At 53.3% G+C, this 25,212-nt stretch overlaps 1 protein-coding gene across 1 annotated transcript; it reads left to right on the plus strand.

Moving 5' to 3' along the window:
• Positions 1 to 2: 2 nt before the first annotated feature.
• Positions 3 to 24,318, plus strand: LOC127586960 (protein LBH-like). The gene is made up of 4 exons (XM_052045012.1): positions 3 to 206; positions 18,405 to 18,512; positions 22,530 to 22,734; positions 24,065 to 24,318. Exons 1-4 carry the CDS (start codon positions 126 to 128, stop codon positions 24,118 to 24,120), a joined length of 450 nt encoding a protein of 149 aa, XP_051900972.1. The 5' UTR covers positions 3 to 125; the 3' UTR covers positions 24,121 to 24,318.
• Positions 24,319 to 25,212: the final 894 nt, after the last annotated feature.

The raw sequence follows: 25,212 nt of genomic DNA on the forward strand, positions 1-25,212 counted from the left end.
GCTCCCGGGGGCGGGGCCGGGGCCGGCTCAGTACTCCGCGTATTACGGTAACCGTTCATTCTGGGTATTACGGTAAGGACCTGCGAAGCTGCAAGTGCCGGCCATGTGGAGTGGGGGTGCTGGCGATGCGCCGTCGGGCTGCATCGTTTCTCCACAGTCGCTGCTTGTCCTGCTGGGCACTTCAGCCACCTTCTGCTTTCATTACGGTAAGGGCTTTCTGTATATTACAAAGTGTTGCGGCAGGGACGCAGGATATTACGGTAATATTAAGGTTATTATGGTAACTGATCAGGGTGTTGTGGACTGTGTTAATTCTGGGGGATTAATGGCATGAGCGGTGCTATGAAATTACAGCATGACATCTCAGTATTGGTATCAGGGAGGGCTCATCTTGGGTGTTACGGTAATGTCATTGGATATTATTACTGAGTATTACGGTAAGGGCTCCCACTAGATATTACGGTAAGGTCCTAGGTGGATATTATGTTAAGGGCCTGGAGATATTACGGTAAGGGCTCACTGGGTAAGAGTCAGGAGGTGTTATGGTAAGTGTTGTCACGGGGTTCTACGGTAAGAGTCAGGGTTATTACGGTAATGGCTGACCCTGGGTATTACGGTAAGGGTCGGGAGGTATTATGGTAACGGTTGACCCCTAGTTATTACGGTAAGGGTCAGGAGGTATTATGGTAATGGCTGATCTCTGGGTATTACGGTAAGGGTTAGGAGGTATTACGGTAATAGCTGACCCACTGGGTATTACGGTAAGGGTTAGGAGGTATTACGGTAATAGCTGACCCACCCTGGGTATTATGGTAGGGGTCGGGTCTGGGGTATTATGGTAATAGCTGACCCACTGGGTATTACGGTAAGGGTCAGGAGGTATTACGGTAATGGCTGACACCTTCCACCCCCCCCCCCCCTTGGGTATTGCAGGGAGCCCACTAGATGGCACTTGCCACCATCTCTTCCCCTTCTCTACAGCTGAGTCAGTGTTTAAGTGTGTTAAGCACTGTCGTGTAAAGATGAGCTGCCCACTTCCCTTCAAACCTGTCCCCAGACCGTATGAAGCTGCCATTTCTGAAGAAGGCACCTCAACCCAAGAGGATGACACTGTCTCCCCCTCCATGGATGCTGCCTCACCTGCTGTGTGATTTCCAGCACTTTCTGACTTCATTCCAGCTGCAAATGTTTTTTCTGATTTCCATGAAGCCGCAAGCTCAGAGGCAGAGCACTGTCCACAGGCCCTTTGCTCACCTGGGGTATCTCTGCCAGCCCCTGCCCTGGGTCCAGTGCAATAACTGGCCTGGTGCTGCAGCACTGGAAGCCCCTTGTGATTGCGGCAGGAGACATCTGCTTGTGATGCCCTTCAGTCACAGAACTTGCCAAAATAACTGTCTAAATTCATGCATTCACGTACAAAGTTATCTAAATTCTAATTTTAGTATCAAATAACACAAACTTCCATGAGAAACCTTAAACTAATGACTGGAACACAAAAAAAAAGTCACTGTAGGAGGGGCGGCAGGGAGGGAGCGCTGTGCTGTCCTGTGCTGTGCTACGCTGTGCTACATCCAGACTGACCGAATTTTGGATAAGATGTTAAACCCTAATACAATAAGATGGACTCCTACCCTCATGATCTACCTCGTCGTGGCCCTTGCATCTTATTGTCTGCCTGCACTGCACCTTCTCTGTAACTGTAACACTATAGTCTGCATCCTGTTATTGTTTTAGCTAGTACTACCTCAATGCACTGTGTAATGAATTGATTGTATGAACGGTCTGCAAGACAAGTTTCACACTGAACTGTGGTACGTGTGACGATTTACCACAGTCCCATCTGTACTTTTGCTCAAAAGAAACTTCCCAGGACACTGTCCAAGAAGTGGAGAAAGTTATCCAGTCTCCTACATAACGTCCTCCTCTCCAATCCTCCTTGCACTAAAACCACTTATTTATGTGGTTATTTTCTGGGCTCTTGCTTTGTACAAGTTTGCTGCACTCCCTTTTCAATGCTGCCTCACTGACAACGGATCCAAAAGAACATGCTCCTCCATAAAGCTTTTTGAGAAGTCCCGATGGTGAAACAAAACAAGTTAACAAACGGCTCTGGCCAAGGCTGTTGGTTATAAGTCAGTGTTTTGTTCCCTGCTACCTACTGCCTGTTCACCAGCCATGAAAGGAGGCTTCTGTTAGAGGGGGCAGGCTTGATTTTGAAATGAATTGAATGTGGCATTAGACACAGTGCAGAGATGACACCAAACACAACCAGCGTCGCATCAGCTGGACAACATGCGGACATTAGGCACACGACTACAGACAGACCCAGGCTCATTTGACCCAGTTGATTTGTCCTTGGCTATTTGTTACCTGCAAGAACTTAAAACCAGATGAAGCGGGAGATTGCCGTCACAAGACACCAACGTACCACTCGATTTCCACCAGCTCCTTGTGGGTCGGTTCATTTGTCAGATTCCACAGCACATCGTAAAAATACACTGCTGGCTGCCTTTACAAAATTTTTCATGTTTATTTGAGCTTATTGAACTTATAAGAGATGCGGAGATATTTCTTTAGCCAGAGAGTGGTGAGTCTTTGGAATTTGTTGCCATGGGCAGCTGTGGAAGCAAAGTGCATTTAAGGCAGAGGTTGATAGGTATCTGAGTAGCCAGGGCATCACAGGTTATGGTGAGAAGGTGGGGGAGTGGGGCGAAATGGGAGAATGGATCAGCTCATGATAGAATGGCGGAGCAGACTCGATGGGCCGAATGGCCGACTTCTGCTCCTTTGTCTTATGGTCTTATTGCTCCATATTCTTAAAGGGAGCAGCACATTCTGGGAGGAGTGGTGAGGAGGGAGCGCCACACTGAGGGAGGGGCAGTGAAGAGGGAGCATTGCGCTGTGGGAGAGCACACTATTTCCTACCGCCTCCCCCACAAACCCTCCCCTCCCCCAGTGAACCAGCTGCAGCAGCACAGAACCACTGGTGCCAACTGCAGGTTTGAGTCTGCCAGCCTCTGTCCCAGCCAGCTATAGAAATAAAGGCAGTGCTGGGTCCACACTAGTGTCAGGGTCAGTCCTGAATCAGCACTGGGTCTTGCCCAGGGTGCTGCAGTGTATAGTCGAATAATCCCCATGGGTAGAGGATGGTCTGGAACAGAACAGGAGGACTGGGCGTTAAACAGGGCTGCCCCACAGTCCCCTTAACCCCCCCCCCCCCCCCACTCCACCCATCTGCCTGAGGAGCTGTCAGTAGGATTATTGAACTGGGAGCTGGAGGGTCATCACAGCTCCAGGTCACGACTGCCCGTGACTAATGAGTGGCATTTTACAGGTCTGACAGCCAGCGCAGCCCAGCCCATGGATTGGGGGTGCAAAATCTCCCACCTCATAGTGTCAGGTATGTCTCCAACCCCTCCTACCCACTTGTTAAGGCAGCGGTTTATTATCTGTGGGGGGTGTTGCAGCCAATATCAGCAACCTTCCCTCCCTTCCCCGTTCTCTGCTGCACCATCATGCTCTCTCCTCTTCCCATTTCCCTCTCCAGCCCTCTCCCTTAAACCCCTCCCTCAAACCCCCTCCCTCCCTTAACCTCACCTTTAACTCCCCCTCCCTCGCCGCCCCTCTCCCTTGCCCTCCTCTCGCCCTCCTCACCCCCATCACTTCCTTTCTCTTCCTCCCTCCCTGACCCTTTCTCCCTTCCTCCCTCTCCCTCCCTCCCTCCCTTCCTCCTCTCCCTCTCCCCACTCCCCTCCCTCCTTCCCTCACCTCTCCCTCCCTCCTGCCTGATGCTGCTGTGTGTGCTGACCCTCCCTCCTCGTTCTGTGAGTGGTCGCTCTCCCACACCCCCTCCCCCTCCTTGTGTGCCCCCCTCAGCAGACACACACAGGACAGGAATGGGGTCTGTCCGCCTGATTGGAAGCAGCAACCCTCTCATCTGTGCACCGTGGGCCGATCTGTGTTGAGGCTACCTCTTGCATTAACAGAGAGTTAATTGTACAAAGATCCCACTCAGAGTCATGATGTGTATCTGTATCCTACTTTTAGATTCCAATTTTCAAAGAGTAGTGACCTTTCATTTACAAAAGGGACAGTGTTATATCTGTTTTGTGGGATCTACTGAACCCTTGTCTTCTGAGCTTAGTACGTCAGAGTTATTAATGCTCCAGAAGTCTACCGTCCTCGTGCTCTTCCTGTTTGTGTTGGGTCCCAACTTAAAATGGGTTGTGTTAATGTAAACATCACATTGGCATGAAACCCGCTCGCCCCTGCCCTCTCTGGAGGCAGACGTGATTACAGCATCGTGTATTTACAGCCAGAATCAGATTTATTATCACTGACTTAGAAGACGTGAAATGTGTTGTTTTGTGGCAGCAGCACAGTGCAGAGACATAGCACAGCCACAGCTTAGCAACACTATGGCCACTTTGATTGAAGATGGAGGATTTTTTTTTGTTCTAATTGTGTTCTTCCTTGTAAAAATAGTGTGTATAATTGATGCTTTTCTTGTGAATGCTGCTTATCTGATGCTCTGTGCCTGTGATGCTGCTGCAAGTAAGTTTTTCATTGCACCCGTGCATATGACAATAAACTCAACTTTGAGTTTAAAAATATATTTAAACTTTGAGTTTAAAAGCTTCTAGCCCACTGTGATAAGACCATTGAACGGTTCCCTTATACGACGAGATGGACTCTGACCTCATGATCTACCTTGTTGTGACCTTGCACCTTATTGCACTGCACTTTCTCTGTAGCTGTGACACTTTACTCTGTACTGTCATTGTTTTTACCTGTACCACATCAATGCACTCTGTACTAACTCAATGTAACTGCACTGTGTAATGAATTGATCTGTACAATCGGTGTGCAAGACAAGTTTTTCACTGGACCTCGGTGCAAGTGACAATAATAAACCAATACCAATATCGAAGTGTTAATTAGATGAAGTGGTTGGTGGGGATTATGGCTCCCAGGGTTTCAGGGACCCAGGGATACAAGGGGCCAAAGATACAAAAGTGGACACGTGACTGAGAGTGACACACGTTTCACACAGAGGCACGGTGCTGGAGTTCATCATAGCCAAAGACTTCAAATTGGTTTAGACAAAGGAAAGAGAGGTAAGCAGATGTGAGAAGAGACCAAAAAGAGTGCAAAGAAAAAGGAATAATGAGGTAGTGTTCATGGGTTCAGGGACCGTTCAGAAATCTGATGGCGGAGGGGAAGAAGCTGTTCCTGAATCATTGAGTGTGGGTCTTCAGGCTCCTGTACCTCCTCCCTGATGGTAGTAACGAGAAGAGGGCATGTCCCATTGCTAATTTCCATTATAGATTCAAACAGAATCTCACTGAAACATAGGCTAGATATGGGGGGTAGTAGTTACCTCAGCTTGAGACATTGAGCATGAACCGCTAATCTCTCAGTCTACCTCGTCATGGCACTTGCATCTTATTCGTTTACCTGCACTGCACTTTCTCTGTAACTGTAACACTATATCCTGCAGACACAAGAGACATCAGATGCTGGAAATCTGAAGCAACACACAAAGGTGCTGAAGGAACTCACTGTCAGGCAGCATCAATGGAGGGAAACACCGACTGTCCATCTCCCTCCACAGATGCTGCCTGACCCGCTGAGTTCCTCCAGCTCCTTTGTGTTACTCTATATTCTGCATTGTTTTTCCTTGTGTACTGCTTTCATGAACATAGAACATAGAACAATTACAGCACAATTCAGGCCCTTCGGCCCACAAAGCTGTGCCAAACATGTCCCTACCCTAGAAGTTACTAGGCTTACCCATAGCCCTCTGTTTTACTCAGCTCCATGTACCTATCCAACAGTCTCTTAAAAGACCCTATTGTATCCGCCTCCACCACCGTTGCCGGCAGCCCATTCCCCGCACTCACCACTGTCTGAGTAAAAAACTTACCCCTGACATCTCCTCTGTACCTACTCCCCAGCACCTTAAACCTGTGTCCTCTTGTGGCCACCAATTCAGCCCTGGGGAAAAGCCTCTGACTATCTACCCCATCAATACCTCTCATCATCTTAGACACCTCTATCAGGTCCCCCTTCATCCTCTGTCTCTCCAAGGAGAAAAGGCCAAGTTCCCTCAACCTGCTTTCATAAGGCATGCTCCATATTCCAGGCAGCATCCTTGTAAATCTCCTCTGCACCCTCTCTATGGCTTCCATATCCTTCCTGTAGTAAGGCGACCAGAACTGAGCCCAGTACTCCAAGTGGGGTCTGACCAGGGACCTATATAGCCGCAACATTATCTCACGGCTCCTAAATTCAATTCCACGATTGATGAAGGACAATACACCATATGCCTTCTTAACCACAGAGTCAACCTGCGCAGCCACTTTGAGCGTCCTATGGACTTGGACCCCAAGATCCCTCTGATCCTCCACGCTGCCAAGAATCCTACCATTAATACTATATTCCGCCAACATATTTGACCTATGATCTGTGTGAATGATCTGTGTGGATAGCATGCAAAACAGAAGCTTTTCACTGCCCCTCAGTACAATAATAACCCAATTACAGACCCTTCAGCCCATCATGTACATGCCCATCTCATCACGGCTTGGGACGGCAACTGCTCTGCCCATGACCGCAAGACACTGCAGAGAGTTGTGGACACAGCCCAGCTCATCACGGAAACCAGCCTCCCCTCCGCGGACTCCGTCTACACTCCCCACTGCCTTGGGAAAGCAGCCAGCATAATCAAAGACCCCACCCACCCCAGACATTCTCTCTTCTCCCCCTCCCATCGGGCAGAAGATACAAAAGCCTGAAAGAACGTACCACCAGGCTCAAGGGCAACTTCTATCCCGCTGTTATAAAACTATTGAACGGTTCCCTGGTACGATAAGATGGACTCTTAACCTCACAATCTACCTCATTATGGCCTTGCACCTTATTATCTGCCTGTGTTGCACTTCCTCTGTAGCTGTGACACTTGTACTTCCTCAATACACTGTGTAATGAATTGATCTGTATGGATGGTATGCAAATTTTTCACTGTACCCTGGTACAAGTGACCATGATAAACCAATACCGATCCCTTTTACAAGGCTACTAAGCCTTGGCAATATAAGATTTCTTTATTAGTCACATGCACATTGAAACACACAGTGACCTGCATCTTTCACTGTGTGTTTCGATGTACATGTCACTAATAAAGAAATCTTATATTGCCAAGGCTTAGTACAAGTGCTTGTCTAGATACTTCTTAAACCAGAGGTTTAGAATCGGGTCCCACAGCCACGATATAAGGGGTCGGCCACTCAGGACTGAGATCAAAAGACGAGCCTTCGCCTGGAGGTAGCAGGTCTTTGGAATTCTTTACCTGAGAGGTTCTGTTTCTGTGTAGGCTCGAGGGACATTGTTAGATTCTGGGATACTTAAGGGAATCGAGGGATATGGGGTTAGTGTCGAAGAGTGATGCTGAGGTAAGACAGCAGCCAGGAGCTTATTGAAGGGCAGAACAGGTATGAGGGCTGAATGGCCTCCTGCTTCTGGTTCTTGTGAACTATTGATGGGAATAAAAGAATGAAACAGAACAATGTTAAAATGGATCAAGAACGATATTCACTCAACCCTCACCATCCATCCCCAGAGAACCACACTGACTGACATGACAACAGAGAGGGCCATTTGGTCCATCGGGTCTATGCCAGCTCTCATCAGTCCCATTTCCCCCCCCTCCCTACTGTTCTGTAGCTCTGCAACTTGTTCTCCCTCACATGCACATTAATTCCCCCTTTTATTCTTTTGCCACCCACCCTACGCTAGGGGCAATTAACCAGCCCGCCCGTCATTGGGACGTGGGAGGGAACCGTAGCATCGGGGGAAACCCAGGCAGTCGCAGGGAGAATGTACAGACAATGCCGGAGGTCGGGATTGAATCTGGGTCTCTGGAGCTGTGAGGCAGCAGCTCTACCTGCCCCTTGAGTATATGTTGGGTTGTCCTCAGTATGAGCTGTATTCCAACTCCACAACTTCTGTCTTCTCACATCTGCCTCTCTCTCTTTCCTTCAAGTCTGAACCAAGCTGAAGTCTTTGGCTATGACGGACTCCAGCATCGTGCCTCAGTGTGTAACGTGCGTCCCCCTCAGTCACTGCTTCATCCCTGAAACCCTGGGAGCCGTATCCCCCACCAACCGCTTCATCTAACTAACACTTCGATATCAAAAGCTTCCTCGGTATTCCCCGATTCCAATGAAAACATCTTGGGATGACTCATAGAAACCTGATATAAAAACAGAAAATGCTGGAAACACTCGATAGGTCGGCAGCATCTGTGGAAGGAGAGTCGGTGAATGCACACTCTCTCATCCCACACCCTACTCTGCATCTCTCTCTCTGCTCTGTTTTTCGCTCTGTTTTTCTCTCTGTCTCTCCGCTCTCTTTTTCTCTCTGTTCCTCTTTCTCTCTTTTCACCCTCTCTTTCTTTTTTCACTTATTGTCTATCTCCTCCTCTTTCTTCACTCTCTCTCTCTCTCTCTCTCCCTCTCTCTCTCTGATTACCATTTCACATTATGATTTCCTTGCCTGACACGTACACAGTGCATGAATAAACATCCGAGTCGTCGGCCTGCCTTCTGACTGTGCACGGTGCTTTGAACTCGCTTGCTGAGTTCAGCTCCCAACGTGTTTGCTACCCTGAGCACTGTCGGTTGCAAACCAGAGGCCTGGTGGAGGCTTGTGGTCTCTTTCCAAGCAGACGGTGACATGCAATGCCTTTTGCACAGTTGCAAGTTTCCACAGTTGGGTCCGGCTGGGTGTGCAGAACCAGTCCGGTCCCACCGAGACCCTAGCACCCTCTGTCTTCACCCCCACACGCACCCCTTAATGCCCACACCCCCAGCACCCTGTCCCCACAGTGCAACCCCCCTACCATACTCACCAGGAAGCATTGTGTTCACCCAGCTCATGGTCATAGAGAGAGACAGAGCACGCAAACAGGCCCATCCGTCCATCAAGTCCACACTGACCGTCGATCACACATTTAAATTGCTAAACTGGTTTACTATTGTCACGCATACTGAGGTAGACTGGAAAACTTTGTTCTGCATGCCATCCATACAGATCATCTCATCACATCAGTGCTTTGAGGTAGTACAAGGGAAAACAATAACAGAATGCAGAATAAAGTGTTACAGCTACAGAGAAAGTGCAGTGCAGGCAGACAATAAGGTGCAAGGACCACGACGAGGTAGTTTGTGAGGTCAAGAGTCCATCTTATCATACAAGAGGTAGGTTCAATGGTCTTATAACAGCAATTCCATTCTGCTCTCCCCATACTCCCACCAGCTCCCCCCAGACTCAGCTGCAATTTATAGTGGCCAATTAACCACCGACCCCGCACGTCGTTGGGATGTGGGAGGGAACTGGAGCACCCAGAGGAACCCCACGCAGTCACGGAGAATGTGCACATTCCACACAGACTGTGCCGGAGGTCGGGATCGAACCCGTGTCTCCGGAGTGGGAGGCAGTAACTCTGCCCTGCTGCACCACTGTGCTGCCCTTCAGTGACAGCCTTGACTTTGTAATGGCTCCAGTAAAGGTGGGTGGAGGATAAGGTCAAAGTCAGGTACATCACGGGCACATCCCTCCCCACCATCGGGAGTATCTACAGGAGGTGCTGCCTCAAGAAGGCAACGTCCATCGTCAAAGATCCCCACCATCCGGGCCGTGCCATCTTCTCTCAGCTCCCATTGGGCAGGAGGTACAGAAGCCTGAAGCCCCCACACCACCAGGTTCAGGAACAGCGACTTCCCTTCAACCATTCGGTTCTTGAACCAACCGGCACAACCCTGATCACTGCCTCAGTACAGCAACACTGGGACCACTTTGATCATTTTGACTTTTTTTTTGTTCTAATTGTGTTCTTTTATATGACGTATTTAATTCTTGTTTTTCTTGTGAATGCTGCTTATCTGATGCTCTGTGCCTGTGATGCTGCTGCAAGTAAGTTTTTCACTGCACCTGTGCACACATGGACTTGTGCGTCTGACAATGAACTCGACTTTGACTTTATAGAGTATAGAAGAATGAGAGGGGACCTCAGAGAGAGATTTCAAATGTCGAAAGGATTGGACAGAGTAGATGTGGCTAAGTTGTTTCCTTTGGTGGGTGAGTCCAGGACTAGAGGGCACAGTCTTAGAATTAGAGGGTACCCGTTTAGAACAGAGATGAGGAGAAATTTCTTTAGCCAGAGGGTCGTGGATTTATGGAATTCGTTGCCACGTACAGCTGTGGAGGCCCGATCATTGGGGGCGGTTAAGGAGGAGATTGATAGGTATCTAATTAGTCAGGGTATCAAGGGATATGGGGAAAAGGCCAGGAATTGCAGCTGGATAGGAGAATAGTTTAGCAAATGGTGAGGTAGCAAAGCAGACTCGATGGGCCGAATGGCCTACTTCTGCTCCTCTGTCTTCTGTGTGTCTTGTGATATTAATGGCTGGCTTTATCTCATACACTGATTTTCTCTTCCTTGTTAATTTTTTTGGTAATTGGTTTATTGTTGTCACGTGTACTGAGGCCCAGTGAAAACGTTGTTTGCTGCCGTTCACTCTTACCTTCATTCTTTGCTGTTTCACGTTCTGCCCAACCCTCTCACCTGCCACCCGTCTTTGCACAATTATACACTTTCTCTTTAGGTTTGAGACTATCTTCAGCTCTCTTTTAGTTGCTCACAGCTGGGGAGCATCCTACCATGGAATGTTTCTTCCTCGTGGGAATGGACATATTCTGGGTGTTCTGCACATCGACTGACTGATTCCTTGCCAGTTCACTTTAGCCAGCTCTGCTCTTATAACCGCCCTCATTTAAGTTTAAAATACTGGTCTTGAACCAATTCTCCTCTCCCTGAAATTCAGTTGTGTTATGATCGCTGCTACCAAGGGGAGCCATCACTATGAGGTCATTAATTGATCCTATCTCATTGAGTAATGCCAGGTCCAATGTGACCTGCTCTCGGGTTGGCTCCAGAATGTGCTTCTAAGAAGCTATCCCCAAAACACTCAAGCACTCCACTAACGCCACACCATCTTCCTTTGCCTATCTGATTAATGTGGGCCAAATCCTACGTGACCATCACCCTACCTTCCTGACAAGCTTTCATATTTTCTGCTCTTGAACTCTGTCCTCCGGAAACTAGGTGGAAGGACAGACTGTGGCGAGGCCGTTGTGATCCGGCAGCAGGATATAGTCATTGGTGAAAACCCGGCAAATGGGGTTTAATGTGGGAAGTGTGAGGTGACGCACTTCGGTAAGGGAAATTGAAGGGCGGATTATTGTTTAAGTGGGAAGAGGCTGCAAGAGGGTGAAGCTCAGAGGGATCGAGGTGTTCTGGTGTATGAATGGTGAAAAGTTAGCAGGCGGTGTGGAGGGCAAAGGGTGTTTTAGAACATAGAAAACCTACAGCACAATTCAGGCCCTTCGGCCCACAAAGCTGTGCCGAACATGTCCCTACCTTAGAAATTACTAGGCTTACCCACAGCCCTCTATTTTTCTAAGCTCCATGTACCTATCCAAAAGTCTCTGAAAAGACCCTATCGTATCCGCCTCCACCACCGTTGCCGGCAGCCCATCCACGCACTCACCACTCTCTGAGTAAAAAACTTACCCCTGACATCTCCTCTGTACCTGCTCCCCAGCACCTTAAACCTGTGTCCTCTTGTGGCCACCATTTCAGCCCTGGGGAAAAGCCTCTGACTTATCCACCCAATCAATGCCTCTCATCATCTTATACACCTCTGTCAGGTCCCCCCTCATCCTCCGTCGCTCCAAGGAGAAAAGGCCGAGTTCCCTCAACCTGCTTTCATAAGGCATGCTCCGCATCCCAGGCAGCATCCTTGTAAATCTCCTCTGCACCCTCTCTATGGCTTCCACATCCTTCCTGTAGTGAGGCGACCAGAACTGAGCACAGTGCTCCAAGTGGGGTCTGACCAGGGTCCTATATAGCTGCAACATTACCTCTCGGCTCCTAAATTCAATTCCCCGATTGATGAAGGACAATACACCATATGCCTTCTTAACCACAGAATCAACCAGCGCAGCCGCTTTGAGTGTCCTTTGGCCTTCATTAGGGAGGGGTTGGAGTTTCAAAATAAGGAGGTTGTGTTCTGTTTGTACGGGGTGTTGGTGAGGCTGCACCTGAAGCATGGTGCACATTTTTGGTCGCCATGCCTTAAACAGGATATAGTGACATTGGGGGCGGTCCCGAGGAGATGCACCAGCAAATCTCCTGGATAAGAGGGAGTGGACAGTTTGGGCCTGTATTCCTTGGGGTTTAGAAGAATGACCTTATTGAAACATATCAGATCTTAAGGGGGAGATGTTTCCACTAGTGGGAGAGTTGCATACAAGGGGATGTGGTTACAAAACAAGGGGCCGGTCATTTAAAACTGAGGTGCATAGAAATGTCTTCTCTCTCAGGGTTGGTGAAGGCTGGATCGTTAGAACTTTTTAAGAAGTGGATAGATAAATATTTGAAAGATCGAGGAGTTGAGGGTGATGGGGAACTGGCACAGAAGAGGAGTTGAGGCCAGCGTAGATCAGCCGTGATCGTATTGAATGGTGGGACAGGGTTGAGGGGCCGAGTGGCCTACTGCTCCTGTTTTCTTGTGTGCTTGTCTTGGGGTTGATGTAACGAGGCCCGTGCACCCACAAGGGACTCGTTGCCTTCATCATCCCTCTCCACACAAATGGCTTCTACCCCCTGGTGTCCCGAACCTGGGTCATCTCCTCCATCGCACCACATCCTGCACTGACCATCAGAGCCACCCACCCACCTTGTCTCAACCTCCGGAGGATCCTCGTCAATTCTCAGTTCCCAGTCTATGTCGTTACGGAGCCAGGTCTCCGCGATGGCTATCGGTCCGCAGTAATTTACCTCGAGTCACCCCTTCAGTTCTGGCGGCTCTATGCATTCAGATAGTTGTCCTTTTATTCTCTTTGTCACCTTTGGCCTTATCTGCTGATTTATTCTTGGATTTCTGCTCAGTACTCCTTCTGATCTGGTGTCTGCTGATCATTTCCCACAGTCCCAGCTTTCTCCTGGGCACTGTGTCTTAACTTTGATCCATTGCCTCACTAAAGGTTTCTCTTATAGAGTCACACAGCACAGAGACAGGCCCTTCGGCCCAACTCGTCCATGCCGACTACAGTGCCCACCTGAGCCAGTCCCATTTGGCCCATTTCCCTCGAAACCTTTCCCATCCACATAACAGGTACAATCTGTTAAACGTTGTAGTTGTACCCACCCCTACCACTTCCTCTGGCAGCTCGTTCCATATCCCACCACCCTCTGGGTGACGAAGTTGCCCCTCAGGTCCCCTTTAAATCTCTCCCCTCTCATCTTAAACCTGTGCCCTCGAGTCTTAGACTCCCCTACCCTGGGGAAAAGACTGCCCATCCACCTTCTCGATGCCCCTCGTGATCTATAAATCTCTATAAGGTCATCCCTCAGCCTCTGTCGCTCCAGAGAAAACAGTCCCAGCCCGTCCAGTCTCTCCTTGTAACTCAAATCCTCCAGTCCCAGTAACATCCTCTTCCCTACCCCTCACTCACCTCCCCCTCCCTCACTCCTCCCATCACTCTCTCCCTCCCTCCCCCACTTGCTCTCTGCCCTCACACTCCGTCCCCTTCCCTCACCCTTGATCCCTCCTCTCTCGCCTTCCCTCCCTCCTGCCCCTCCATCTCTCGCCTTCCCTCCCTCCCACCTATTCAGCCTGTGTGTTGGAGACTGAGAGAGAGGTCTCCCTGGGTTGTTCAGCGAGGGGCAGCTGTGTCCCATTAACCGTCAGGTCCTGGCCCTTTAATGTTCGACACATGTTACTGTCTCAGTCACGTGGGGCGAGAGAAAGGCTCCTCCTGCTTCCCCTGAAACTCAGCTGCTTGTACCGTGGGCGCCTGTGTGTGTGTGTGTGCAGAGAGGAACAGGAAGCCGGTCTCAAGGGAGCGGGAGCTGGAGCTGAGCGGTGAGTTCCCTGTGAGCAGAGTGCTGGAGCCCTGTGGAGCGAGCCGTGTTCGCCGAGAGGGCGATGTGTTCACTGTGAGCGAGCCGTGTTCACTGTGAGCGAGCCATACTCACTGTGAGCGAGCCACGTTCACTGTGAGGGCAATGCGCTCACCGTGAGCGAGCTGTGCCTACAGTGAGTGAGCCATGTTCACAGTGAGTGAGCCGTACTCACTGTGTGGGAGCCATGCTCACTGTGAGCGAACCATGTCCAAAATAAGTGAGCTGTGTTCACTGTGAGCATGATGTGTTCACTCTGACCAAGCTCCACCCCTCGGCGCCCCTCCCGCAGCGCGGCGCTCCCCCCTCAGCGCCCCTCCCGCAGCGCGGCGCTCCCCCCTCAGCGCCCCTCCCGCAGCGCGGCGCTCCCCCCTCAGCGCCCCTCCTGCAGTGCGGCTGGACACAGAGTGTGAGATGGCCCTGTTCTCTGCTCACACTTTTGGCAGTGGTGGCTTTTAGAATGAAGGTCACTAACTGTAGCGCTGGGCTGGTGAAGCCCAGCTAACTGGGCTGTTGTCACCATGACTGTCAGTGGTCCCTCAGGCAGTGGGTCGGGTGGGCCACTTCATGCTTTGTCTGTCTGAGTGTGGTGTGGCTGCCCTCTTCCTCTCGAGCCTGCTTCCCCTTGCAAGCTCAGCTCTGGGCTCTGTGGCTCACTTTGTCACTTCCTACCCACTGCTCTGCATCTCCTGAAGCTCATCTTGTGGCTAAACTGCAAACACTGCAGAGATGTATTCACTGTCACACTCTGCTGGGTCTGGGGGCTGTCACACCACTGCTTTCCTGCCTTGTTCTGCCCGCTGCTCCATCTGTGCAAGTCTCTGTCTCTCTCTCTCTGCCTCTCCCCCCCTCTCTGCCTCTCCCCCCCCTCTCTGCCTCTCCCCCCCCTCTCTGCCTCTCCCCCCCCTCTCTGCCTCTCCCCCCCCTCTCTGCCTCTCCCCCCCCGTCTCTGCCTCTCCCCCCCCGTCTCTGCCTCTCCCCCCCCGTCTCTGCCTCTCCCCCCCCGTCTCTGCCTCTCCCCCCCCGTCTCTGCCTCTCCCCCCCCGTCTCTGCCTCTCCCCCCCCCGTCTCTGCCTCTCCCCCCCCCGTCTCTGCCTCTCCCCCCCCCGTCTCTGCCTCTCCCCCCCCCGTCTCTGCCTCTCCCCCCCGTCTCTCTCTCTGTCTCTCTCTCTGTCTCTCTCTCTGTCTCTCTCTCTGTCTCTCTCTCTGTCTCTCTCTCTTTCTCTGTGTGTGTCTCTCTCTGTCTCTCTCTCTCCCCCTCTGTCTCTACAAGAACCAGTTTTCAAAAAAAATCTGTTGGTTTAATGTAGATCTGATGATCTCCCACCTTCTCTCCAATTTGTCCCTTCACTGCTTCCCATGTGGAAACCCACACCTCTGTGGTGATACTTGTGCAGTCAGAGTGCATTGAATGATGGCCAAATGACTGCCCTGTTACGCTCCAGGAGAGCCAACCCTTCCTGACTGAGCGATATTCTCGCCTGCAGTTTTTTTTACTTAGTTTCAGGATCTTGCCATTCGCAAATGGCCTTTGAACTGAGTGTTGTGCTGACCCATTGTAGAAAGCAGTTGAGTCAATCTGGCAACATTGGAGTCACGTACAGACCCAGACTGGGTACGGACGGTCTGGAGTCACGTACAGACCCAGACTGGGTACGGACGGTCTGGAGTCACGTACAGACCCAGACTGGGTACGGACGGTCTGGAGTCACGTACAGACCCAGACTGGGTACGGACGGTCTGGAGTCACGTACAGACCCAGACTGGGTACGGACGGTCTGGAGTCACGTACAGACCCAGACTGGGTACGGACGGTCTGGAGTCACGTACAGACCCAGACGGGGTACGGACGGTCTGGAGTCACGTACAGACCCAGACGGGGTACGGACGGTCTGGAGTCACGTACAGATCCAGACGGGGTACGGACGGTCTGGAGTCACGTACAGACCCAGACGGGGTACGGACGGTCTGGAGTCACGTACAGACCCAGACGGGGTACGGACGGTCTGGAGTCACGTACAGACCCAGACCGGGTAAGGATGGCAGATTCGGTCTCCTGAAGGATGTCAGTGAACTGAGGGGTTTTTACCACAGCCTGGTAGTTTGTGGACATCACTGCCGATAATTAGTTGTTAATAATACCAGATCAATAACTGAATTTAAACTCCACAGCTGCTGTGTTGGGATCTGAGCTCCTGTCTCTGGGTCATTGTCCAGACTTCAGGAGCCCTCCTCAGTTAATGGCAAGCACTCAGTTGGCAGGAGTGAGGGATGAGAGGCATTTCCCACAGCACCGAGGGTCTCAGTTGTCCTGGAGGCTCCAGGAGTGCATGGCTGGACCCTGCTTCCATGCTCTGGTCCCTGTTCCCCAGTCGAGGAGCACAGGGTGTGGGTTCCATGTCAGGGAGCCGTTGTCCCAGTCACAGCTTCCTCTGTATGTCATTCTGAGAGTCTCCTGGAGTCACGCAGCAGGGAAATTAGGCCCTTTGGTCCAACCGGTCCGTGCCAACCAAGATGCCCATCTCAGCCAGTCCCATTTGCCCATGTTTGGCCCATATCCGTCTAAACCTTTCCCATCCATGGACCTGTCCAAGTGTCTTTTAAATGTTGTTAATGTACCTGCCTCACCCACTTCCTCTGGCAGCTCGTTCCATATACACACCACCCTCTGGGTGAAGATGTTACCCCTCAGGTTCCTATTAAACCTCTCCCCTCTCATCTTGAACCTGTGCCCTCTAGTTCTCGACTCCCCAACCCTGGGAAAAAGACTGTGGGCATTCACCCTTTCGATGCCCCTCATGGTTTTATACACCTCTATAAGATCACCCCTCATTCTCCTACACTTCAAAGAATAAAGTCCCAGCCTGCCCAACCTCCCCCTATAACTCAGTCCCTCGAGTCCGGGCAACATCCTCGTAAATCTCTTCTGCGCTCTTTCTGGTTTAATGACGTTTGTCCTATAACAGGGTGACCAAATCTGAACACAGTACTCCAGGCGCAGCCTTACAAATGTCTTGTACAACTCAAAATCAGGTTGATTATCACTGACGTGTATCGTGAAATGTGTTGTTTTGAGACAGCAGTACAGTGCAAGACATAAGCTGCAACGTAACATCCCAATTCCAATATTCAGCGCCCTGACTGATGAAGGCCAGTGTGCCAAACGCCTTCTTCACCACCCTGTCCACCTGTGACGCCTCTTTCAGGGAACCATGTACTTGTAGCCCCAGGTCCCTCTGTTCTACAACACTCCCCAGGGCCCTGCCGTTCACTGTGAAAGTCCTACCCTGGTTTGTCTTCTCAAAATGCAACACCTTGCACGTATCTGGATTGAACGCCGTTTGCGGATTCCCTGCCCGTTTACCCAGCTGATGAAGGTTTCCCCTGTAATTTCTGATAACCACCTTCACTCGCGACCATATCACCCACTTTAGTGTCGTCTGCAGACTTCCAGCCCACGCCTTGTACGTTCTCATCCAAGTGGTTGACGTTCCCCACCATCCCCCCAGCACCCCACCCGCAGTCACCCCTCCTTTCCAGTGTGCAGGCCCGCGTTCCACAGGCCTGTGCCCGCGTTGCACAGCCCCAGGCCTGAGCTTTTCTCACTGCATTTCACAGCTGAGAGAGGGCTTCCTGTTTGTGCAGATTAACACTGAGCCGGTGCGCACAGAACACAAACACCTTCCCACCCCCAACTCTCCCTCACTGCTCTGGAGCCCGTTCTGATCATCTGTTACTGGTGGTTCCCGGAAAGCACAGCCCTCTGGGGCTGGCATATAGTGCGACTTTCGCTTTCAACTGCACTCTCCTCTGACACCCATTGAGACAGGCATCGGGAGGTCAGTCCTGGAGGACAGGGTAATCATTGTCCAGTGCGTGGTTACCTCCAGTGAAAGCTCCTCACAACAATCAGCCTCAAACCTACACCCCTCCCCGTCTCTGTAGCCCCCTCCGGCCCCTACACCCCTCCCCGTCTCTGTAGCCCCCTCCGGCCCCTACACCCCTCCCCGTCTCTGTAGCCCCCTCCGGCCCCTACACCCCTCCCCGTCTTTGTAACCCCCTCCGGCCCCTACACCCCTCCGCGTCTCTGCACTCCTCAAGTTCTGACCCGACCCTTGTCGTCCCCCAATCCTCGTCGCTCCACCCTCAGCAGCCGTGCCCTCAGCTCCCCGAGCTGCGGAGTTCTCCCCTAAACCTCTGCACCTTGTCCTTCCCCCTCCCCCTGAATTCGGCATCGTGTTTGGAACAGACACCGTGGGCCGAAGGGCCTGTTCCTCTGCTGTACCATTCTATGTTCAGACTCCAGACCCTGGCCTGCGAGGCTTGGATCGCCCCATCCCCACTGTGACCAGCTGCTTCCCCTCCATCCCCACAGGAACCAGCGCGGAGGGACCCCGCCATGACAGAAATGATCATCAGCAGCTGTAAGGCTGCCGGCGAGGGACTGGCCCTCAAACCGGACGACAACGGGCTGCCCTTCCAGGTAAATGGTGGGGGCGGTGAGGGCTGGCAGCGGGGGGGGGGGGGGCGCGTACAGGACCGAGGCGAGAGCAGGCAGTAAATCCGGTGGGGTCAAGTGGGGGGGAGAACTCTCCAGGAGCCCTGCCCCTGTCAGCGTGCAGCTTGGCACATTTCCCCAGACCGGCTATAAATAACACAGAGCCCTGGCCTCAGTCTGAGAGAGTTTCTGTTTGTTGCTCTGTCACAAAAATAGATCGTTGGGAAAACTGTCTTGGTGATGGCTGGGGCCACAGCGTCAGTCAGAAACCTCCATGACCCCGTGAGGGAGCCAGGGCAGGTTCAATCCTGGCCACAGTCGTACAGCAGGGAAACAGGCCCTTCAGCTCAACTCGTCCGTGCTGACTGTGTTGCCCAGCGAGCTGGTCCCATCTGCCCAAGTTTGGCCCATGGCCCTCTAAACCTCTCCTATTCATGGACTTATCTAGATGGCTTTTAAACGTTGCTGATGTGCCCACCTCAACCACTGTTTCTGGCAGCTCCTTCCAAATACGCACCACCCTCTGTGTGAAGAAGCTGCCCCTGATGTCCCTTTTAAATCTCTCGCCTCTGACCTTAAACCTCTGCCCTCTTGTTTTTAGCTCCCCCTCCCTGGAGAAAAGGACTGTGTGCTTTCACCCTGTCTATGCCCCTCATGATCTTATACACCTCCATCAGGTCACCCCTCAATCTCCTGCGTTCCAGGGAATAAAGTCCTGGTCTACACAACCTCTCCTTGTAACTCAGGCCCCTGAGTCCAGGCAACATCCTGGGAAATCTTTTCTGCACTCTTTCGAGTTTAGTAACATCTTTCCTACAAGAGGGCGACGAACACTGTACACAGTGCTCCTAGTGCGGCCTCACCAATGTCTTGTATAACTGCAACGTAACTTCCCTCGGGAGCCAGAGAGGGTTCTCGGGGGCTCCGGAAGGGCAAATCCCCTTGCTCCAGTCCCTCCAGTCCCACAGCCTTTCCCTCCACTCCTCAACCCCCGTCTGGACTGAGATTTACAATCTGCGTGAGCTCAGGAGAGTCAGAGTCCCTCCTGAGACCCCCCACCATCAGAGATACTGGTCTCCAGCAGATCCCATTCACTCCACGGTTTGTCAAGAGCACTGGATACAGCAAAGGGCCACAGGACAATTGTGTTCAGTTTTGTCGCCCTGTTGTAAGATGGTCGTCATTAAACAGGACAGAGTGCAGAGAAGATTTCTGAGGATGCTGCCCGAGTTACAGGGAGAGGTCTGAGACTAAGGGGTAGGAGACTGAGGGATGACCTTATAGGGGTGTATAGGGTATAGATAGTGTGAACACAAGTCTTTTTCCCAGGGAAGGGGAACTTAAAACTCACAAGGGCATTAGTTTAGGGTGAGAGGGGAAAGATTTAAAAGGGAACTGAGGGGCAACTTCTTCACGCAGAGAGTGTTAGGAACATGGAACGAGCTACAGGTGAAGTGGTTGAGGCACGTAGAGTAACAACATTTAAAAGCTATTTGGACGTACATGGATGGGAGGGGTTTAGAGGGATATGGGCCAAAGGTGGGCAGATGGGACTCACTTGGTGGGCACCTTGGTCGGCATGGACGAGTTGGGCCGAAGGGCCTGTTTCCGTGCTGTGTGACCCCATGAGCAGACACATCCCGGCTGTGGTGATGGAGAGCTGGGCTTCGGCCAAGCTGTACCAGTCCAGTTACAACCTCGACATCTGCCCAACAGAGTGCCCCAGGTGTGCCCTGTGCACAGAAACCAAGACAGATCCAACCTATCGCCCAATCAGCCCGCTCTTGATGGGAGGTGTCGCTGATGGTCCTGTCCAGCAGAACGTTCTCACCAATAACCTGCTCGCCGTTTGGGTTTCACTAAATGTGAGCTGCATTGTGAGCAGTTTTGGGCCCCATATCTGAGGAAGGATATGCTGGCCCCGGAGAGGGTCCAGAGGAGATTCACAAGAACGATCATGGGGATGAAAGGGTTAATGTACGAGGAGCGTTTGATGTCCCTGGGTCTGTACTCAATGGAGTTCAGAAGGACGAGGGGGGATCTCACTGAAACCCACTGGATACTGAAAGGCCTGGACAGAGTGGACGTGGGGAGGATGTTCCCATCAGTGGGAGAGTCCGGGATCCGAGGGCACAGCCTCAGAATGAAGGGACGTCCCTTTAGAACTGAGATGAGGAGGAATTTCTTCAGCCAGAGGGCGGTGAATCTGTGGGATTCGTTGCAGGAGAATGGGGTTGAGGGAAAAATAAATCAGCCATGATCGAATGGCGGAGCAGACTCGATGGGCCAAACGGCCTCATTCTGCTCCTGTGCCTTGTGCATTACCACTGACCAGAAGCTCCACAGGGACGCACAGAGCTCCTTGTGCAGTCTACCCTGGTCCTCCACCACCCCCTCCCCTCCCCAGCTACATCTACCAGGTTCCCCACCCCTCTAGGTGAAGGAGTCCCACCCAGGGGGTCACCCTGTCCCCGGGCGGGAATCACCCCCCCCCCCCCTCCTCAAGGACCCCACCCCACCCGAGCCAAAGGCAGTCGGCCCCAACCACCCGAGCCTGGGCGACACCCCCATCACATCAAATCAACGTCCCAAAGACAAGCAGGGGGCTTGGCCCATTTGTGGGATCTTTCTGTGCACCGGGCAGCTGGCCATTGTGTTCCCCACAGTGCTGTGGTGTCCACATCTGGGGAGGGGTGGCCTTGAGGCAGCCGCTGCGGGCACAGGTCACCCGTCAGTTCCCCTGACGGGACGAGCGAAGGCCGGCGAATGGAAGGTTTATTTGCAGTGAGTTACCAGGGCAATGCCTGCAAACAACAGTGGAGTCAATTCCCCTTTGGCATCTGTCTTCCCAGCCGAGAGCATCCCGGCCTTAACATCAGCCCAACCGCTCCCACCGGCCGCACTGCTTAAAGCGACAGTCCCCTGTGCCGGGACAGGGCGTGGACTCGGAGACTTTGCGATCACTCGCTTGGAGTACTGTGTGCAGTCTCTGAAGCGGCGGAGGCTGAGGGGAGACCCGATTATTAGAGGCATCGATAGAGTAGACAGATCTTTTTCCCAGCATTGAAATTACAAATACATTTGAGGGCACGCACTTCAGGTGAGAGGGGGAAAGTTTAAAGGAGATGTGTGGGGCAGGTTTTTACACAGAGAGCGGTGGGTGCCTGGAACGGGCTGCCAGTGGTGGGGGTGGAGGTGGATGCAGATACGAACGAGGGGTTAAACAGACCCGTGAATGTGCAGGGAACGGAGGAATATGGACCATATGCGGCAGAAGGGATTAGTTTAATTCGGCATCGTGGTCAGCACAGACATGGTGGGCTGAAGGGCCTGTTCCTGTGCCGTACTGTGGGTGGTCTGTGTGTGGCCACAACCTGGGGAAGGGCAAACATAGCCAGGAACTTTGGGCCGAATGGACTGTCATTACTGTGCTCCCAGTCGCCCCAGTTCCTCACAACAACCGCCCCCACTGTGGAGGGTGGGGAGAGACCGGGGTGAGACCAGGGAGTGCTCAGGGGAGGGGAGGGGGGTCAATGGGTGTAAGGCTTGGCCTTCACTTGAGGCAGAGCCGGCAGCTTCCCACCCAAAGGGGCAGGGTTCACGTGGAAGGAGGTGCCCGTGAGTCTCTCCGTCCCTCTCGCTCTCTGTCCCCCTCTGTCCCACTCCCCCTCCCTCCTGCTGTCTCTCTGCCCCCCTCCCCCTCCCCTCCTGCTGTCTCTCTGCCCCCCTCCCCCTCTCCCCTTCACCCCCCTCCCTTCACCCCCCCTCCCCCCTTCACCCCCCCTCCCCCCTTCACCCCCCCTCCCCCCTTCACCCCCCCCCTCCCCTTCACCCCTCCTCCCCTTCACCCCTCCTCCCCTTCACCCCTCCTCCCCTTCACCCCCCCCCCTTCTGTCTCTCCTTTCCTTGCTTTCTCTCTCTGTTCTTGCTCCCTCTCTCCCTCCCTCGCCATCTGCTCGCCTGTCCCTGTCTCAGTCTCTGGCTCTCTCTCCCTTGCTGCAGATCTTCCCGGACCCCTGTGACTCGTACGAGGGTCAGTGCAAACTCAAGGACCGTCTCCCCTCGATCGTGGTGGAGCCAACTGACGTCAGCGAGGTGGAGAGCGGGGAGCTGCGCTGGCCCCCCGATGACTTCCTCGTCGCTGAGCAGGAGGCTGAGGGGGGGCAGACGTGCCCCGGGGGACGAGGACAGAGCCAGAGTGAGACAGGTAGGCGGGAGGAGGGGGTAAGAGAGGGAAGGGGCAGAGGAAGACAGTGGACAGAGCGAGGGAGACGGGATGGTGAGAACAGGGGCAGGTCATGTCTGACAAACGTGACTGAGTTTTTTGAGGCAATGAAGTTGATTGATGAGGGGCTGGCAACGGATGTTGTCTACATGGACCGGTGAAGCTTTCCACAAGGTCCCTCATGGTAGGCTGGTCCTAAAGATCATGATGCATGGGATCCTCAGTGACTTGGTAGATTAGCTTCAAAATTGGCTTGGCCGTGGGAGACGGAGGGTGGTGATGGAGGGGGGTTATTCTGACTGGAGGTCCGTGACCAGTGGTGTTCTGCAGGGGTCAGTGCTGGGACCCCCTGTTGTTTATGATGTGCAGTATATATAAGTGACTTGGACGAAGATGTAGGTGGGCTACATTACACAACAATGGGTGCAGCTGTGGCCAGCGAGGAAGGCTGTCGAAGGACACAGCAGGATACAGACCAGTTGCAGATACAGGCAGAGCAATGGCAGGTGGAGTTTATTCCAGACAAGTGTGAGGTCTCTGTTGTACTTCAGGAGGTCACATGTAAGAGAGTTTACAGTGAATGGCACACCTTGAGGAGCATTGATGTACAGATGGATCTTGGGGTGCAAGTCCATCGCTCCCTGAAAGTGACAACACAATAGATAGGGCAGTGAAGAAGGCGTTCGGCACGCTTGCCTTCATCGGTCGAGGCACTGAGTACAGGAGTCAGGAGGTCACTTTGGTTAGGCTGCACTTGGAGTGTTGTGCACAGTTCTGGTCGCCCCCTTACAGGAAGGGTGTGGAGGCTTTGGAGAGGGTGCAGAAGAGGTTCACCAGGACGCTGCCTGGATTAGAGGGCATGAGCTATGAGAGCTCGGACAGACTTGGGTTGTTTTCTCTGGAGCGGTGGAGGCTGAGGGGAGACCTGATGGAGGTTTACAAGATTATGAGAGGCACAGATAGAGTGGACAGTGAGAATCTTTCTCCCAGGGTGGAAATGCCTAATACCAGAGGATATGCATTGAAGGTGAGAGGGGGAAAGTTTAAAGGAGATGTGTGAGGCAGGTTTTTACACAGTGGTGAGTGCCTGGAACGGGCTGCCAGAGGTGGGGGTGGAGGCAGTGGGGATTTGGGATGAGGGGGAAGGGGACAGGGAGGGGGGAATGGTGTGGTGGGGGAGAGGATGGGCTGGGGGGGGGGGGAAGAGGACGGGCGGAGGGGAGGGGGGGGGAAGAGGACGGGCTGAGGGGAGGGGGGGAGGGGACAGGGCGAGGGGAGTCCCCACTCCTGACGGTGCCTCGCTCGACTGCAGGTGGAGCAGAGCAGAAGGAGACGGGACACAGCCCGGCATCGACTCGTCCGAACTGAGCCCCGGCGCCGGGCACGGACTGCTCGCCCCCACAGACCGATCACATCCCCCCCCCCCCCCCCACTCCCCGCAGACACTGGCCCGGACCCCGGAGGAGAACTGTCACCCACGGAGGGGCCCTGTCGGTCTGCACATCTCTGCACCTGGGCTGTCTGCTGGTGGATCTTGGGGGGGGGGGGTTTGCGGGGGGGGGGGGGGGGTTGAAGTCTCGGCATCCCGTCTCCCACCCCAAACCCCCCCCCCCCCCCCAATCTCCCCCCTGAACTGTCTGTCTCCAGGGTGAGCTCCACTCAGGTCGTTCCTCCACCACCCCCCCCCCCACCCCCCACCAGTCACCAGCAGGGCCCTGGACTGGTCACCTCCCCCCCCCCCCCCCCAAGAGGGGGTGGGACCTGCCTCAGGCCTGTACCAGGCACTGTTACTCTGCACACAGCCCCTGGGTGAGAGGGGAGGGTCTCGGTCTCCCTCCCCCACGTGCCCGGGGACTCTCTGTACATAGTTTGTTTTTGCTGTTATTTTGCTGTCTCTGGATTTTGGCCCCCCCCCCCCCGATCCTTCCACTCCCTCCCTCCCTCACTAAGCTCGCTTCCCCCACCCCCCACCCCCCACCGTTGTAAATTTACTGGTTCAATAAAGTTTTTTTTCCCCTTTTGGTTAACTCTCTGCTCTTCAACAACACTCACCGGTGGTCGCACCCCCCCCCCACCGTACTGAGGGGTGGGGGGAAGGAGGTGGGAGGGGAGAGGAGGGGGAGGCAAGGGGAGAGACTGGAGAAGGAGGGAGGGGGGAGGAGAGGGGGGGAGAGAGGGAGGGAAGGGGAAAGGGGGGAGGGTGAGGAGGGAGAGGGTGAGGAGGGAGGGGGGAGAGGGTGAGGAGGGAGGGGGGAGAGGGTGAGGAGGGAGGGGGGAGAGGGTGAGGGGGGAGAGGGTGAGGGGGGAGAGGGTGAGGGGAGGAGGGGGGAGAGGGTGAGGAGGGAGGGGGGGGGGGAGAGGGTGAGGAGGGAGGGGGATGGGCAGAGGGTGAGGAGGGAGGGGGAGGGGGAGAGGGGGAGGAGGGAGGGGGAGGGGGAGAGGGTGAGGAGGGAGGGGGAG

This window comes from Pristis pectinata, chromosome 38 (genome assembly GCF_009764475.1).
Source record: "Pristis pectinata isolate sPriPec2 chromosome 38, sPriPec2.1.pri, whole genome shotgun sequence".
NCBI classification, from domain to species: domain Eukaryota; kingdom Metazoa; phylum Chordata; class Chondrichthyes; order Rhinopristiformes; family Pristidae; genus Pristis; species Pristis pectinata.